The sequence below is a fragment of the Trichoderma ghanense genome (assembly GCF_004382785.1).
Source record: "Trichoderma ghanense strain CCMA-1212 chromosome Unknown scaffold_3, whole genome shotgun sequence".
Lineage (NCBI taxonomy): Eukaryota > Fungi > Ascomycota > Sordariomycetes > Hypocreales > Hypocreaceae > Trichoderma > Trichoderma ghanense.
Genome location: NW_027395666.1, coordinates 1,505,543 through 1,518,746, shown reverse-complemented (window position 1 = coordinate 1,518,746; position 13,204 = coordinate 1,505,543). Strand labels below are relative to the sequence as shown.

The 13,204-nt window shown below is 52.6% G+C and overlaps 5 protein-coding genes across 5 annotated transcripts; 4 read left to right on the top strand and 1 right to left on the bottom strand.

Moving 5' to 3' along the window:
- Positions 1-846: 846 nt before the first annotated feature.
- On the top strand, positions 847-1,041 carry CCMA1212_003821 (uncharacterized protein; the record flags this gene model as incomplete). Its single annotated transcript, XM_073701151.1, has 1 exon — positions 847-1,041. One exon carries the CDS (start codon positions 847-849, stop codon positions 1,039-1,041), a length of 195 nt encoding a protein of 64 aa, XP_073560442.1.
- A 507-nt stretch (positions 1,042-1,548) lies between these two features.
- On the top strand, positions 1,549-3,805 carry CCMA1212_003819 (uncharacterized protein; the record flags this gene model as incomplete). Its single annotated transcript, XM_073701150.1, has 6 exons — positions 1,549-1,552; positions 1,593-1,717; positions 2,533-2,955; positions 3,056-3,109; positions 3,333-3,381; positions 3,480-3,805. The coding sequence occupies 6 exons, from the start codon at positions 1,549-1,551 to the stop codon at positions 3,803-3,805; spliced, it is 981 nt and encodes a 326-aa protein (XP_073560087.1).
- Positions 3,806-4,520: 715 nt separating this feature from the next.
- On the top strand, positions 4,521-5,349 carry CCMA1212_003818 (uncharacterized protein; the record flags this gene model as incomplete). The annotated part of the gene is made up of 3 exons (XM_073701149.1): positions 4,521-5,085; positions 5,141-5,259; positions 5,329-5,349. The coding sequence occupies 3 exons, from the start codon at positions 4,521-4,523 to the stop codon at positions 5,347-5,349; spliced, it is 705 nt and encodes a 234-aa protein (XP_073560086.1).
- Positions 5,350-8,467: 3,118 nt separating this feature from the next.
- On the bottom strand, positions 8,468-10,369 carry CCMA1212_003817 (SWR1-complex protein 4; the record flags this gene model as incomplete). Its single annotated transcript, XM_073701148.1, has 1 exon — positions 8,468-10,369. The coding sequence occupies one exon, from the start codon at positions 10,367-10,369 to the stop codon at positions 8,468-8,470; it is 1,902 nt and encodes a 633-aa protein (XP_073560079.1).
- Positions 10,370-11,110: 741 nt separating this feature from the next.
- On the top strand, positions 11,111-11,931 carry CCMA1212_003816 (uncharacterized protein; the record flags this gene model as incomplete). Its single annotated transcript, XM_073701147.1, has 3 exons — positions 11,111-11,314; positions 11,403-11,708; positions 11,782-11,931. The coding sequence occupies 3 exons, from the start codon at positions 11,111-11,113 to the stop codon at positions 11,929-11,931; spliced, it is 660 nt and encodes a 219-aa protein (XP_073560078.1).
- Between the last annotated feature and the right edge of the window lie 1,273 nt (positions 11,932-13,204).

Here is a 13,204-nt window from a genome sequence, read left to right as displayed (position 1 = left end):
GGATGGAGCTTCAAAGGAACGCACATGATGGGTCCTTTCGTGGATAGCTGGCCATGGCCTGGGGAACGGTCAGGTCCCCGAGCAATCCATACGAAGCAGTGGTTCCGACAGTCAATCGCTCACCTCACTCCAGGACCACCCCTCCCCCCCTTTCGCGTCCGACGAACAGGCACCGTACCTTGGGGCGAGTGCACACAGAGAGCGCAGTCCGGCAAATGGAGAAAGCGTCGCAGCCAATACTTGGCCCATGGAGGCATGGGAGCTAACAGGCGGCGCTTCTCAATGGGCCCCAAACAAGTGCGCCAAACACCACTCCCAGAGTGACAATCGCCCGTTGCATGTAGCAGCGCTGCTAGCCCAAAGCAAGCAACCTTGAACCTAGCTCCCTGGTACCTGGCTGTCATCGCATGTGGCAATTCGCCAGAGCGCCAGGGCCTCAGCCCAAAGCCACATCACGACGATGGAATTGCGCTACCCAGTCCGTACGAGGTACCAGGTACTGCGTACTCGTACAGGTGCGCCTGTGCTCGTAGCAGTGCAGAAGTGTGTGCGTGCATGCGCGCGAAGGCGCAAGTGTGAGTGGATGCCCCAGGAGCCCTCCGAGCTCCACGGACGAGGGTGTGATGCGATGGCCAGTGTGAGACCCAGGCCAGCCAGACGGATATGCAATCCCAGAGGCGGCAGTTTTCGGTTACGCTCAGTGGCAGCCATCGAGGTCCAAGGGAGCGGTGTTCCGCGACCAAAGGGGCGTGGGCGTGCTCTAGATGGTCTCTGCGATATCATTTGCCTTGGCAGAGACAGCACAAAACACCTAAGGACGGCAAAGGCATCTTGGCTGTTGTCGGAATGCCCACTAGTCACCCAGGCCCGTGGCTCATCAGCTTCCCAATCATTGACCAGCGTCACCAGCAGGTCTCGGGCACCCCCAGAGCCGGCGCTGGGCGCAACATCGAGTCTGAAATCGTCGCTCCAGCATACGCCCAGCCGTGGCGTGTCCGGCGGTTTGGCCAGCGTCTCCCCCACTCTGTGCTGCTGTGCTAAGCTTCGCAGAGGTCCTGACGAGATTCGAGCGCGAGGCCACACAGCAGGTTTCGCAGCAAGCAGCGTGCACGATTCGCCCGGGGTGGAGAGAGGTGTGACCGCAGTAATAAGCGGTGTTGCCGCGGCTCCGCTCTCTCGGTTACCACAGAACCACAAACTGCATGCTGCGTAGAGGAGGGAGTGAGCGCAGCAGCGCGGAACCTCAACGGCGCAAGTCTCTTGCCAGTCCGTTTTCCAAGCCGCCTGGCCAATCTTCTAGCGTTCTTTTCGTCGACATCAGCGGACCGGGGAAGGGCTTGGGATGATGCCGCCGCCAGGAGACACGAGGAAGAGCAGCTCGCGACTGTTCCTGGTTTCCCGCAGCTGCGCAAAAGTAAGTCCAGGCATGACGACGACGGGATATTGATATCTACGGTACTCGTACGCTCTGTGCCAGCGCACCTGCGCCGGTGGGAGATTGTACCGTCCGTAGAAGTAGCAGTACCTTAATATGGACTCACCTCGACCATGAGTAAATCTCTGTCTCCATCGTCATCCGAGGAATGAAGCAGGGGAAGATCTGGCAAAGTCTCAAAATAGCATCATGGAGATTGCCTTGTCCCCAGTTCCCGTCTTCTTCATCCGAGGCGTAGTACCTGCTGAGTATCTGTCCCACGCTACTGCTGCTGCGGCCAATGTTGGTATCCAGCAGGTGGCAGCGTACTAGGTAAGGTAGGTACTGTAATCATCCAGCAACTGCCAGGGAAAGCTCACGTTTGTCACCTTACTAAACTTGGCATGCACGGGGACTAAAAACGTGCTCGCACCTGCAGTTGCAGTCCCAACAGCATGAGGAAAGAAGGCCCCGCGTCACTTCACACATCGCCATGCTCCTTCCTGCCTTACGCCAACCAGCCAACAAGGCAGAGCTTCTCCTATCTTCCTGCCTGTGCTTGAAATTTCCCCGCTCTGGCATCTTGCAAAACACCACATCACACCCGATGATGACCCCTCTTCAGTTCTCTCTTTCAGGCTTCATTTTGGCTCTTCTTCCTCTACGAATTCGTCGCCTCCCTCGCCCTGCCGATGCTTCTCCTTGTACACGATTCCTCCCCATTGCCAAGCCGGAGATGCCATGCTGATACTACTAGATCCAACTTACGAGGGGTCTGACCAACAAGGCACCGCTTTGGAAACTCTTCATGCATTTGCCATTTTGTCAAGCGCACTCCAGGCCCCTGTTCGGGTCCCGGCCTGTCAGTCAACGCTATTACTGCCTGCACCAAGTACTGCGCCAAAGCCAGGTTCTTGTCTCCCCCCCAAGCCCTGTTCCACCTTTGCGCCCAACCGATCCGGGTGCCATCGCAAGGGGTGCCACCCTCCCAAGGCGAGCCGCGGCCGCCATCGTCGCCAAGTCTCCATCCTAACAAGCACGACCCGTTTCTGGGACCCTGGTGGGGAAACGCGCGGCGACCACCTACACCCGCGTAGCCAATCCACGGGTGTCTTTAGTTCCAGACGCCACCAGTAATCACAGGGCTTTCCCCGTCTATTCCGCCAGTCACCGGCCACAACGCGAGCAGCTATCCATCCGGGTGCAGGCGGCCGATACCCGTCCAAAGATGGCATTTGTACGGAGCAGCCTGTGACACAATCCATCACCTTTACTTGATGCATAGATCGGTCCGCAGAGAATGTCCGAGGAAACGGCAACAGAGCAAGGCGTCTCATCTCGAAACCATCGTACAGCATTGGAACTCTGGCTCCTTCATACAGGAACACGGCACCTCTGAAGTATGGTGGCACCATCTCGCCTGTCAAAAGCGTGCTTGTTCGGCCTTGCAAATATATGCCAAGTGCTCACACCTGTCGTCGGTGTATATCCGGGATCGTGAAATGGGAATGTCTCAGATCTTGCCCGCTTCGGTCATTGGAGTGAGACAACAAGCTAACATGCGACTTGCCAGTCATGTGCAGTCTAGGAACGGATGGGCAGAGTTCACGGATGAGTTGATACTTGTGCTCATCACAATAGGGCTTGTCTGCCTGCACCTCCGTACTCCCCAGCAAGCCGCGAGGACCAGCATCTGTCAGCTTGATTTTTGCCCCATTGCTACTGCCAAGCTTTCGTAAGCTACTGCATGGAGTATCACAGGTGAGAGGGCAGTCACCCGCGGACAAGACAACAGGCTTCATCTAGCTGTTCCTGCGGCAGATGCCTGTTCACGGTATTCGAACTGCCTCGAAACCTATTGCATACTCACTACCACTCAAAATTCAGGGAGGACTCGATATCTAATTCAACCAAATAGAGTTTGGCTGGTAGGGCCGGAGCTGCCTCGATGGACAAGGCACAAGGGCGTCGGCTGTTGTCCGACCATGGAGCCAATAAGAGCACAGAGACTAGGGAATGAGCCGTCAAGCAACTTCTTCCTACCTGGCACTAACGCCGCGTCTAGGACCGTCTCGTCTCGTATCGCCGCCGCCGCCCGCGGCTGTGCCAGGCCACGTACGGCGTACGCTCGACCGCATCGCTTTCACCCGCTGGATGTGCACCACCGTTCCACTAGCGTCTGCCTTCGCTTCTGCTCCGGCGCCCTCTGCGCTGTGGCACGGCCGCGAGAAGAAGCACCTGGAATCCGGTCTCGGATGCTCACAGCGTGCCATTACAGACTGGGGCGCGCTACAACTGCCCGCTGCTGGCACTACTGCTTCTACTTACTATAAGGCTCGATCAAAATTCCAAGCCTTGATCCCACTTAGTAATCAGATCTATGACGGGTAAGCCAAGTACCTTTGCACAGATACGCTCTGACTTCTAATCACGCCCTCGAGGCTTCCGAGATTGTTGGGAGCATATAGCCCACGGATATGAGATATAAAATTCCCTACTCATCAACCATATGCCCCATGTTAGACAGACTACCCAGAGTGGACTACGGTATATGCCGGCCAAACTCTTGCATGAGGCAGCAGCTTCTCGTCACATCGCTACAACTGATTGCCAACGCTGTCGAACGCTGGCACTACTACGCCAGAGGATTGCTTGGCTGTAATGGCCGGCACGACTCGTCGAGCACGCCACATCATCCTTTGAGGGCCAACTTTGGGCTCGTGGTAACACATGACCGGACACGGCATCCTGGAAATTTGGCCAGACAGTTCGTGGCTTGTTTCGATTTGAAACACTTGCCCGCGAAGTTACTGAGATATCACACCGCCGGAAAGACTTGGGCCGAAAAAGGATCCAAGTTTTGACTACTTCCCTCACATCCTTTGCAATGTCGCCAATATAGCCGCTGGAGCAATACCAACCGGCGGCTGCCTTGCTATTCTGAGTCAGTGACCTCCAGCGGACACCTGCTGGCTCGTTAAAACTGCAGTCTCCTACAACACGCCGCGGAACTAGGATCCAGCTGCAGAATCAAGATCACAGAGGCGCGTTCTGCCTCCGTGGTTAGCGTTCCCCATGGCTGCGTAGATCAGGGACAATGAGAATAATGATCCTGAGCGGCCCGCTACTTAACGCCGGTCATCTTGGCCCTCACGATGCCCTCGAACTGGTAACGGCACGAGTCAGTATTCCTCAGAGGGATCGGACCCCGCCTGCTCTATTCGCCAACTCGCTCTATCACTCCCTTCGTGGTATCTCACGACATGAGACAACTCAATCACCAAGTGCCGTCATATACCTGCTATATCTTTTTCCGTGGGCTTCGACCTCGCCCATACCAGGCGGTCGTATCGTAGATGCATTACGGACAAATCCCACACTCGGGCGACATGCCATTCACGATGACGACGAATCCGCGGGTCAAGTATTAGCAGAGCTCCCCTCCGATGGGCTTACAGAGGGCTATTACACCGTACATTCTGCCGTACACCTCCATCAGACTACAGTCCAAATCCCCGTGGCGGCCAACAAGGGGAGGCCAAGAATGCGGCCACCCTCTCACAAGCAGAATGGGATACTAGGACATCCCATGTCGCCGACAGCGCTTCGTCAATTGCCTTTACCTACCATACTGGTACGGACTCGCAAGGTAGTACCACTACTACGACGAAGTGTGTAGTAGTATTTACATGTTGATTGTACGAAGCGCAATCGCCTCACTTCAAGATTCCGACGGTGTTCTCAGCTCTAAGCCAGCTGCTGGGAGGATGCCAGCCGACGATCCTACTCCGAGATGGGCAAATGGCCTTGAGGGGGTCGCTGTCACAGGCATAATCAAAACCGTGGTATGCTGTTGGCTCTAAGAAACAACGGGACATATCGCCTAGTGCAACGTTTACTAACTCACAGGACAGATCCTTGATACGGAAGAATGATCAAGCAGAAAGCAAGCAGCCATTTCGATACGAATACCCTTCAACTGAGGGGAAGTGACTACGAGGCCTTGCGTGAGCAAATCTTCTACCAAGCCATGTGGAATAGGACGCATACAGAGCCCATACTACTTGGATATGGCTCGGCGGCCATGTGCCAAAAAAACCAAGAGCCGAACGGTGCCTTTGCTGTGCTGTTCGGGCACAAGCACAAAGGCAAGGCTCTGTTGGTGTTGGTAACGGTGCCGCACGAGGATGGCATCCAGTAGAGGTTGCTGAGTCGAGGAGACTGCCTGCGAGATCTTGCCTCCAGTCTCCATGCTCGGCTTGGAGACAACCGATACCCTGCAGCTAGCTACTCGCGACACGGCGCACGGAAGAAGGATCAGGGCGAGCACGCGAGTGCGTTATTGGCTCCCAACTCAAGGTCCAAGTGAGCAACTGCAAACCTGCGCTGCTGGAGTTGCACCTGTGCTGGGGACCAACTAAAAGAGACTGGACGAGGCACGAGAAAAGAAACAAGTGGGGGTTTTGGTTGATGAAGGGGGGCGTGTGCGGTTGGTTGAAGATTCCCGACCTGTGCTGGTGTCTGGGCTTTAGCGAGGCTAAATTTTAGACGGCGGGTTCTGCAAGCGCGCAGCAGACCAGGGAAACAGAGAGAGGGGGGAGAGAGGGGATGGGAAGGGGAAGGGAGCGTCGGCCCGGAAAATCGCTTCTTCAGTCTCTTGGAGACTAAAGGGCTGGAATTGCTATTTCTTTGTGATTCCGCAAACAGCCGCGGGCTGGCCCTTTGCAGGGGGAGAAACGAAGAGACTGAGGAGCCAACGCTGGAGCGACCCTTGGTTGAATCGGGTAACCATTGCCGAAATCGTGCAGCGCCGGCCGGCTTCACCCAACTGCCTCGGAGTGCTCTCACTTGTACGAATGAGTGTTAGCAGCTCATCCTACGAAGTGTTTCCAGTGAGCGAGTCTCTTGGGCTTGGGTTACGCTGACTCAGGCGCAGGGTTTTGTCCGTCGTCAAGTTCTTGTTAGATCCGAGTGTCTCGCTACCCAAAGCATAACGCCCTCAACTCCCAGACTACAAGGTGCTGCCGATCACAACGATGGATGGGACAGCTTATCATGCCTCAAATCATCCATGCTCTCTTGAGACGCTTTATCTCGTACGAATCTACCTCCAACTTCAGGGGTTCTGTGTGGCATTCACCCTCGCCCGGCCAATCACAGCACGGCATGTCACCTTTCCTGATCACGACGATATTTGCCTGCTCCTTTCCACCATTTCGAAGTACAAAATCGAGAGCGTGTCGCAGTGTGTTCATATCAGCAAGTTCATACCCAAATATAGATCTTTCCCACACGGCCTCAGTCGAAGCTGCTTTCCTTCGTCAAGAGCCCGCAGAGCAGGCAAACTAAACAAAGAACAGCAATCAGTCAGTTTCGTCTCGCTCTCGTTTCGTTCCCCACCCCCGCAACGCCTCGAACGCCTTCGCCCAATCGTTTCCGCCCATATAGCCGCTCACCTAGAATGACAAGCGCCTGCGAACACTTTCTAGAACGGTTTTCGCTCTATTTTCGACCTCTTGCTCTCTATGCGCCGGGTTCTCGAGGTCTTGTTCTACGCCTTTCCGTCAACAGGGGCTTGCAATTCGAAGGAGAAAAGGTAATGTAGCACTCTGGCTACTATTTTTATCGCCCATGTTTCATGCAAGGCATCATCATCACACCTTGGACCTTGCATACATATTGCCGCCCCAGATCCCGGTTCCGAACGAGCAACACCAACGAGCGCCTCCTACCCGCCCATGAACCGCTCTCGCGATGGTGACAAACAGACCTCTTCTCCACACTTCCACGCCGAGAGTAACGACCCGAGACACGCAGTATGATGCCTGTCAGCGGTGGCATACGCCCGTACTTGATTCTATTTTGGTCTTCCTACACTCCCTGCCGATGCCTTCTTACACCCAAGAGGAAGCGGCAAAGAAGGTCCCGGGATGCAGGTCCCCCTACGAGATGCATCCCGAGGATCCCCTGGCTGCATCTTGTTCCTGGATCGCCATCCCACGATGACGGTACCGCCGAGCACCTTGCCACTGCTTGCTGCTGATGTATCGTACACGCCCCTCCATCTCTCTTTGCCCCCCCTCCCTGTTCCTTCCCTCGGACATCCCAGATGCCCAGATACAGCTATCTCGATCTTTGGATTCCATGCGAGATCAGGGGACGTTGTTATTTTTAGAGATGTTGTTGCTATATTAAGATGTAGCCGCAATGCAGCTGTCTAAAAGGAGTATGAGCTTTATCGAGACATCAGTTCATGAACCCCGTCGAGGAAGCTCTCGTCTCCCCCCTTTGGACTCTTTGTCCACAATGCTCTAACCCACTGGCTCCTTTTTCCCGGTCCAAGAAGCAGTTTGTTATCATGCTTGCACAAAATCTGACAGCTTTGTTTCGTAAGGCATGCCCCCATCCTCGTTAGTTCATGTCGTTCTTGTCCAAGGCGCCACATAGACCAGATACGCGGCAGCCTTGTCCCCCCCCCTTCCCCTTCCCCCTTCCTTTGCACGCGCCCACCAAGACGTCACAATGCGTTCGGGACCTGCATGATCCTCTCATTTCCATATTCGAGGCCGGTTCTGCGACCGTGGCGCTTCTAAGGTAGGCGAGGAAGCCGAGGAGCAAACACACAGACACCCTCCCCTTCGCGCCCTCCATCGGAAACGTTTCCAAGCAGAAGCGCTCGGCTGCTTGAGCTTGTCACGGCAGTTGTTTGTTTCATATCGTTTCTTTCTCTCATCTTGCACAAGCGCTGTCGACGAGCCACGGGGGTGTGTGAATGTTTGGTAACCGCTAACCTATTCATTGTTGCGGTAGTCATGGTGATTCATGCGCGCTGCCATATGGGTCGTTGTGCTGCAAGCCGATTTCACTCAATCGTAGATGAATCTCGCTTCCCAGTTTCTGCAGCCTTTTATTTCTTTCTCATCCCCGTCGCAGCAAACAGGGCATCTCCCTGCCCGTTGATATTCATAGAAACAAGAACAAGGTATGATTATGGGGATGGGCGCGTAATGGGAAAAAAAAGTACCGGTACGCGAGAGGTACTTGGAGATATCATCATTTCTTCTGCTTCTTCGTGCTCTTGTCACTCACAGAGCTCAGCACACTGGCGCTCCGCTTGCGAGTGGTGACGCCGGCCTCCGGCTGGCCGTCTTTCTCCTTGTCCTTGTCCGCGTTGGTGTCGGTGGTTTTGCTCTTGTCTTCTGGTTCTTCGACGGATGGCTTGGCCGTCGCTTCGCCAGACGGTGCTGCCTTTTCGCCTTGCTCTTTTTCGTCGTCCCCAAGCTGAGCTTCGGCAGATTCGTCCTGGCCATTGTCTTTGGAAACCTCGCCTGCCGCGGCCGTCTCGTTTTTGGCGTCGCCGTCGCCGTCCTCGGTCTTGTCAGCTTCTTGATGACCCAGAGCCTTCTCCAGTTCAGCCTTCTTGGCCAGCTCCAGCCTGATTTCCGCATCAATCTTGTCGTTAAACTTGCGAGCATCGAGAAGACCGTTCACGGCCGCCAGAAGCTGCTCAAACGCCTGCGTCGTCGCCGCCGTGGGCATGGCCAGCTTGGCCGGGACATCCAGCTCGTTAAGCGTATTGGTGATGCGCAGCTGCTGCTGGTTGGACTTGTGGGAGAAGAGCTTGTTGATCTTCTCCGTGCGGAACGTAGGGCCGGAGCCGAGACGGTCGTGGTGCGTGACGCCGTAGATGAGCTCCTCTTGCTCGGTCAGCTTCTTGCGCTCCTGCGGCTGGGCCTGTTGAGCCTGCTGCTGCTGCTGCGCCTGATGCTGCTGCTGCTGCTGTTGTTGCTGCTGCTGCTGTTGGGATTTCTTGTTCGATGTGGACGCCGTCGTGGGCGCGTTCGACTCGCGTGTGCTGGTAGAAGCCGCAGCGCTATCGCGTCTTCCGTTCTCCGGAGCCGCCTGCTGCGGTGTGGGCTGTCCCGACGGCGTGGGCACCTCGCCGCCCATGATGGACTTTCGCTTCTTGGACTTGTCCGCCGTCATCAAGTTTTGGAGCAGCGTCTGCAAACCAGCCGATGACTTGAACGTTGCGATGTCCTGCTCCGCATGCGGGTAGTCAAGGCGGTTGTAGAGCTCCCTCCGCTCCTCGTTGAATCTGTCACTCCTAGCCAAGATGCGCTTGATCTCGAGTAGTAGCGACTCTTCCTCGCGCGCCTCCTCGCGCGTCCTGCCCAGGGAATTGAGCGCAAACTCCTTGCGCAGCTTTTCCTGTTGTGGGTTGAAGTGTGCCATGAGCTCGTGGAGCGCGAACTCGGGCTGCGTCATGTACTGGACTGGCTTCTGGACGGCCATCATCCGGGACGCCACCTCGTAGTATCTCGCCTTGAGATCCTCCATCGACCGGGATCGCGTGGCTGGGACGATAGCCTTTCTCTCGTCGCCATCAGCGTCGGCCTCTCCATTGGTCGCCGGCGGATTCCATTCGTATCGATCCCATATGAGGGGCCATCTGATGTCAAAGTCCCGCACCAGCTCCATCAGGTAATCTGTCTCTTCCTTGGTCCAATCCGGGTTCTCCAAGACTTGGCGGTACTGGTCGTCGCTGTACTGAGGCACGGAAACCTGGACGTTGTACTTTGCGTATAGGGAATCCTCAATCTCTTCCTCCTCCTTTGGCCCCGTCGCATTGCCTTCCCCGGCTTGTCTCTGCTTCCCTTCGTCGGCCCTCCTCCAGTGCTTGAGCAGCAGAGTCCCATCTTTCCTCCCCGAATTCCGAAACGCGCGCAGCTCCCAATGCGCGGCGGGCTTGCGGCTGACGAAGCGGCGCTTCTTGAACTGCGTCACCTCGGGGACGATGGCAATGGGGTTGTCGCCGCCCAGATTGTGCACTTCGCGCGCGAGGCCCTTGAGGTTGGGGCGCGGGGCGGCGACCTTTTGCTTCTTGGAGGGGCGAGGGCCGCCGGCGGCGCCGTCGGGGAGGTTGAGCACGTCGCGGACGTCGGAGGATGTCATGATGGTGGGTTGCGGGCGAGAAGGGCCGGTCGGTATGGCAATGCACGAAGGGGAGTAGGGCGGGCTGTTTTTATGCCGTCATCGCTTTGCCCTCTCTGTGTGAAGCAGCGAGATGGAAGCGGCAGAAGAAGAAAGTAGGTCGGTCGGAAAGAAGGATTCGGTCGGGGAGATGAACAGGCGGTAGATGGTCTGTAGTCCAGTGCCTGTAGTTATCGAATGCGAGCCCAGGCGACAGTCAAAAGCGATGCAAATGTAGTACCCGAGAGATGTTTTGATGAATTATTATGGAGAAGCAGCACGAGGGTAGTTGCAAGGCTGATGATGCATTGAGTGAAGTTCTGCAAAAGCGCGTCTGGAGTGCACGTGACCCGCTTGGCCGGCTTAACAAGACCCCTGGATTTACCTGAACGTGGCAGCTTCGCCTTTTAGCGGGTGGACGGACTCGAGCATCGGTGGCCCAGGGAGACAGACAGACTATCGCCCCCAATTGCGCTTCTTCTCTTGCGCTGCAACTCTGCCGACAATTTCATCAGGGCTTCAATTGGCGGAGTGACGCGACGGCCAGAGCATCTGCTTTCCATTCCTTCTGGTTGAGGACGAAGCCAAAGGTTCAATTACAACGACCCCGAAGAGGCCAAGTTCGACGAGGTCCCGCGCAGAGCCACCCGGTCTCTATAACGAAGAGCAACCACCACAGGAACGAGCAACGAGGTTACAGACAGCAACAACGACGACGACGACATGAGGTCCCTCTTCACCCTGGCGACCTTTGTGGCCGCGGCACAGGCCCTGTACTTCTACATCGACGGCGGCACGCCCAAGTGCTTCTACGAGGAGCTCCCCAAGGACACTCTGGTCGTGGGCCACTACTCAGCCGAGGAGTGGGATGACCGGGCCAACATGTGGCAGGAACACCAGGGCATCAGCATCTACATTACCGTCGACGTGCGTGCGCCTTTGACAATCCCCTTCTCATCTATTTTGCCTTTGAAATCAGAGGAGGGTCATGTCAGCTAACACAATGAGCAAACAGGAAATCTTTGACAACAACCACCGCGTCGTCTCCCAGCGAGGCACCTCCTCCGGCCGCTTCACCTTCTCCGCCGCCGACGCGGGCGACCACAAGATCTGCTTCACGCCCTCGTCCAGCAGCGGCCGCCCCGGCTGGCTCTCCACCGCCAACCACAACGGCGGCATCAAGCTGCGCCTCGACATGGTCATTGGCGAGACGAACCAGATTGAGAGCGACGACAAGGACAAGCTGCAGGACATTACGACCCGCGTCAGGGACCTCAACGCTCGGCTCAATGATATCCGCAGGGAGCAGGTTTTCCAGAGAGTCAGTTGTCCCCCCCTCATCCTCTGCCTTTATTTATGCTAACGGGTTGTTGTTGTTTTGCTGTTGTGTATAGGAGCGAGAAGCCGAATTCAGAGACCAGTCCGAATCGACAAACGCCCGCGTCGTCCGCTGGATCATCATCCAGCTCGTCGTCCTCGGCGCAACCTGCGCATGGCAGCTTTCCCATCTGCGCTCATTCTTCATCAAGCAGAAGCTTACCTAAAGGGAATGACAAGACTACTGTTGGCGAAACAGAAAAGGTTGGGGGAGGAAAGGAAAAGGGGGGGTTATTAGCTTTGTTGACTGTGTTTGGAAAGGGAGGAGAGCGTGAGAACTTTTACAAAACGATACTGATACGGCGGGATTGAAAAAAAAAAAAAAAAAANAAAAAAAAAAAAAAAAAAAAAAAAAAAAAAAAAAAAAAAAAAAAAAAAAAAAAAAAAAAAAAAAAAAAAAAAAAAAAAAAAAAAAAAAAAAAAAAAAAAAAAAAAAAAAAAAAAAAAAAAAAAAAAAAAAAAAAAAAAAAAAAAAAAAAAAAAAAAAAAAAAAAAAAAAAAAAAAAAAAAAAAAAAAAAAAAAAAAAAAAAAAAAAAAAAAAAAAAAAAAAAAAAAAAAAAAAAAAAAAAAAAAAAAAAAAAAAAAAAAAAAAAAAAAAAAAAAAAAAAAAAAAAAAAAAAAAAAAAAAAAAAAAAAAAAAAAAAAAAAAAAAAAAAAAAAAAAAAAAAAAAAAAAAAAAAAAAAAAAAAAAAAAAAAAAAAAAAAAAAAAAAAAAAAAAAAAAAAAAAAAAAAAAAAAAAAAAAAAAAAAAAAAAAAAAAAAAAAAAAAAAAAAAAAAAAAAAAAAAAAAAAAAAAAAAAAAAAAAAAAAAAAAAAAAAAAAAAAAAAAAAAAAAAAAAAAAAAAAAAAAAAAAAAAAAAAAAAAAAAAAAAAAAAAAAAAAAAAAAAAAAAAAAAAAAAAAAAAAAAAAAAAAAAAAAAAAAAAAAAAAAAAAAAAAAAAAAAAAAAAAAAAAAAAAAAAAAAAAAAAAAAAAAAAAAAAAAAAAAAAAAAAAAAAAAAAAAAAAAAAAAAAAAAAAAAAAAAAAAAAAAAAAAAAAAAAAAAAAAAAAAAAAAAAAAAAAAAAAAAAAAAAAAAAAAAAAAAAAAAAAAAAAAAAAAAAAAGACAACAAAGTCCAAACTAGAAATCAAGACCAGTATCCGTCTCTCGTTTTTTTTTACTCCTCTCTTCTCAACTCCTTCTCGGATGGTCGTAATGAACACGCGCTCCCATCAATGCCGCAGATCTTCTATTGAGTGGTAGGTGTTATGACATGGATGTGGTGGATGCATGGAGTAAATCGATTCGCTCTTGTTTCCAAGCCAGGGCGCCATCGCCTTGGACGGTCCGTCGCCTCTCTCTCTCTGGTCCATCCATCTGCGGCTCTCTGTCGCCATCTCGGAGGGGTTGGGCCAAGCCGCAGTCGCCCAGGTCCAGAGAACGAACGAGGCGGCCGCCAC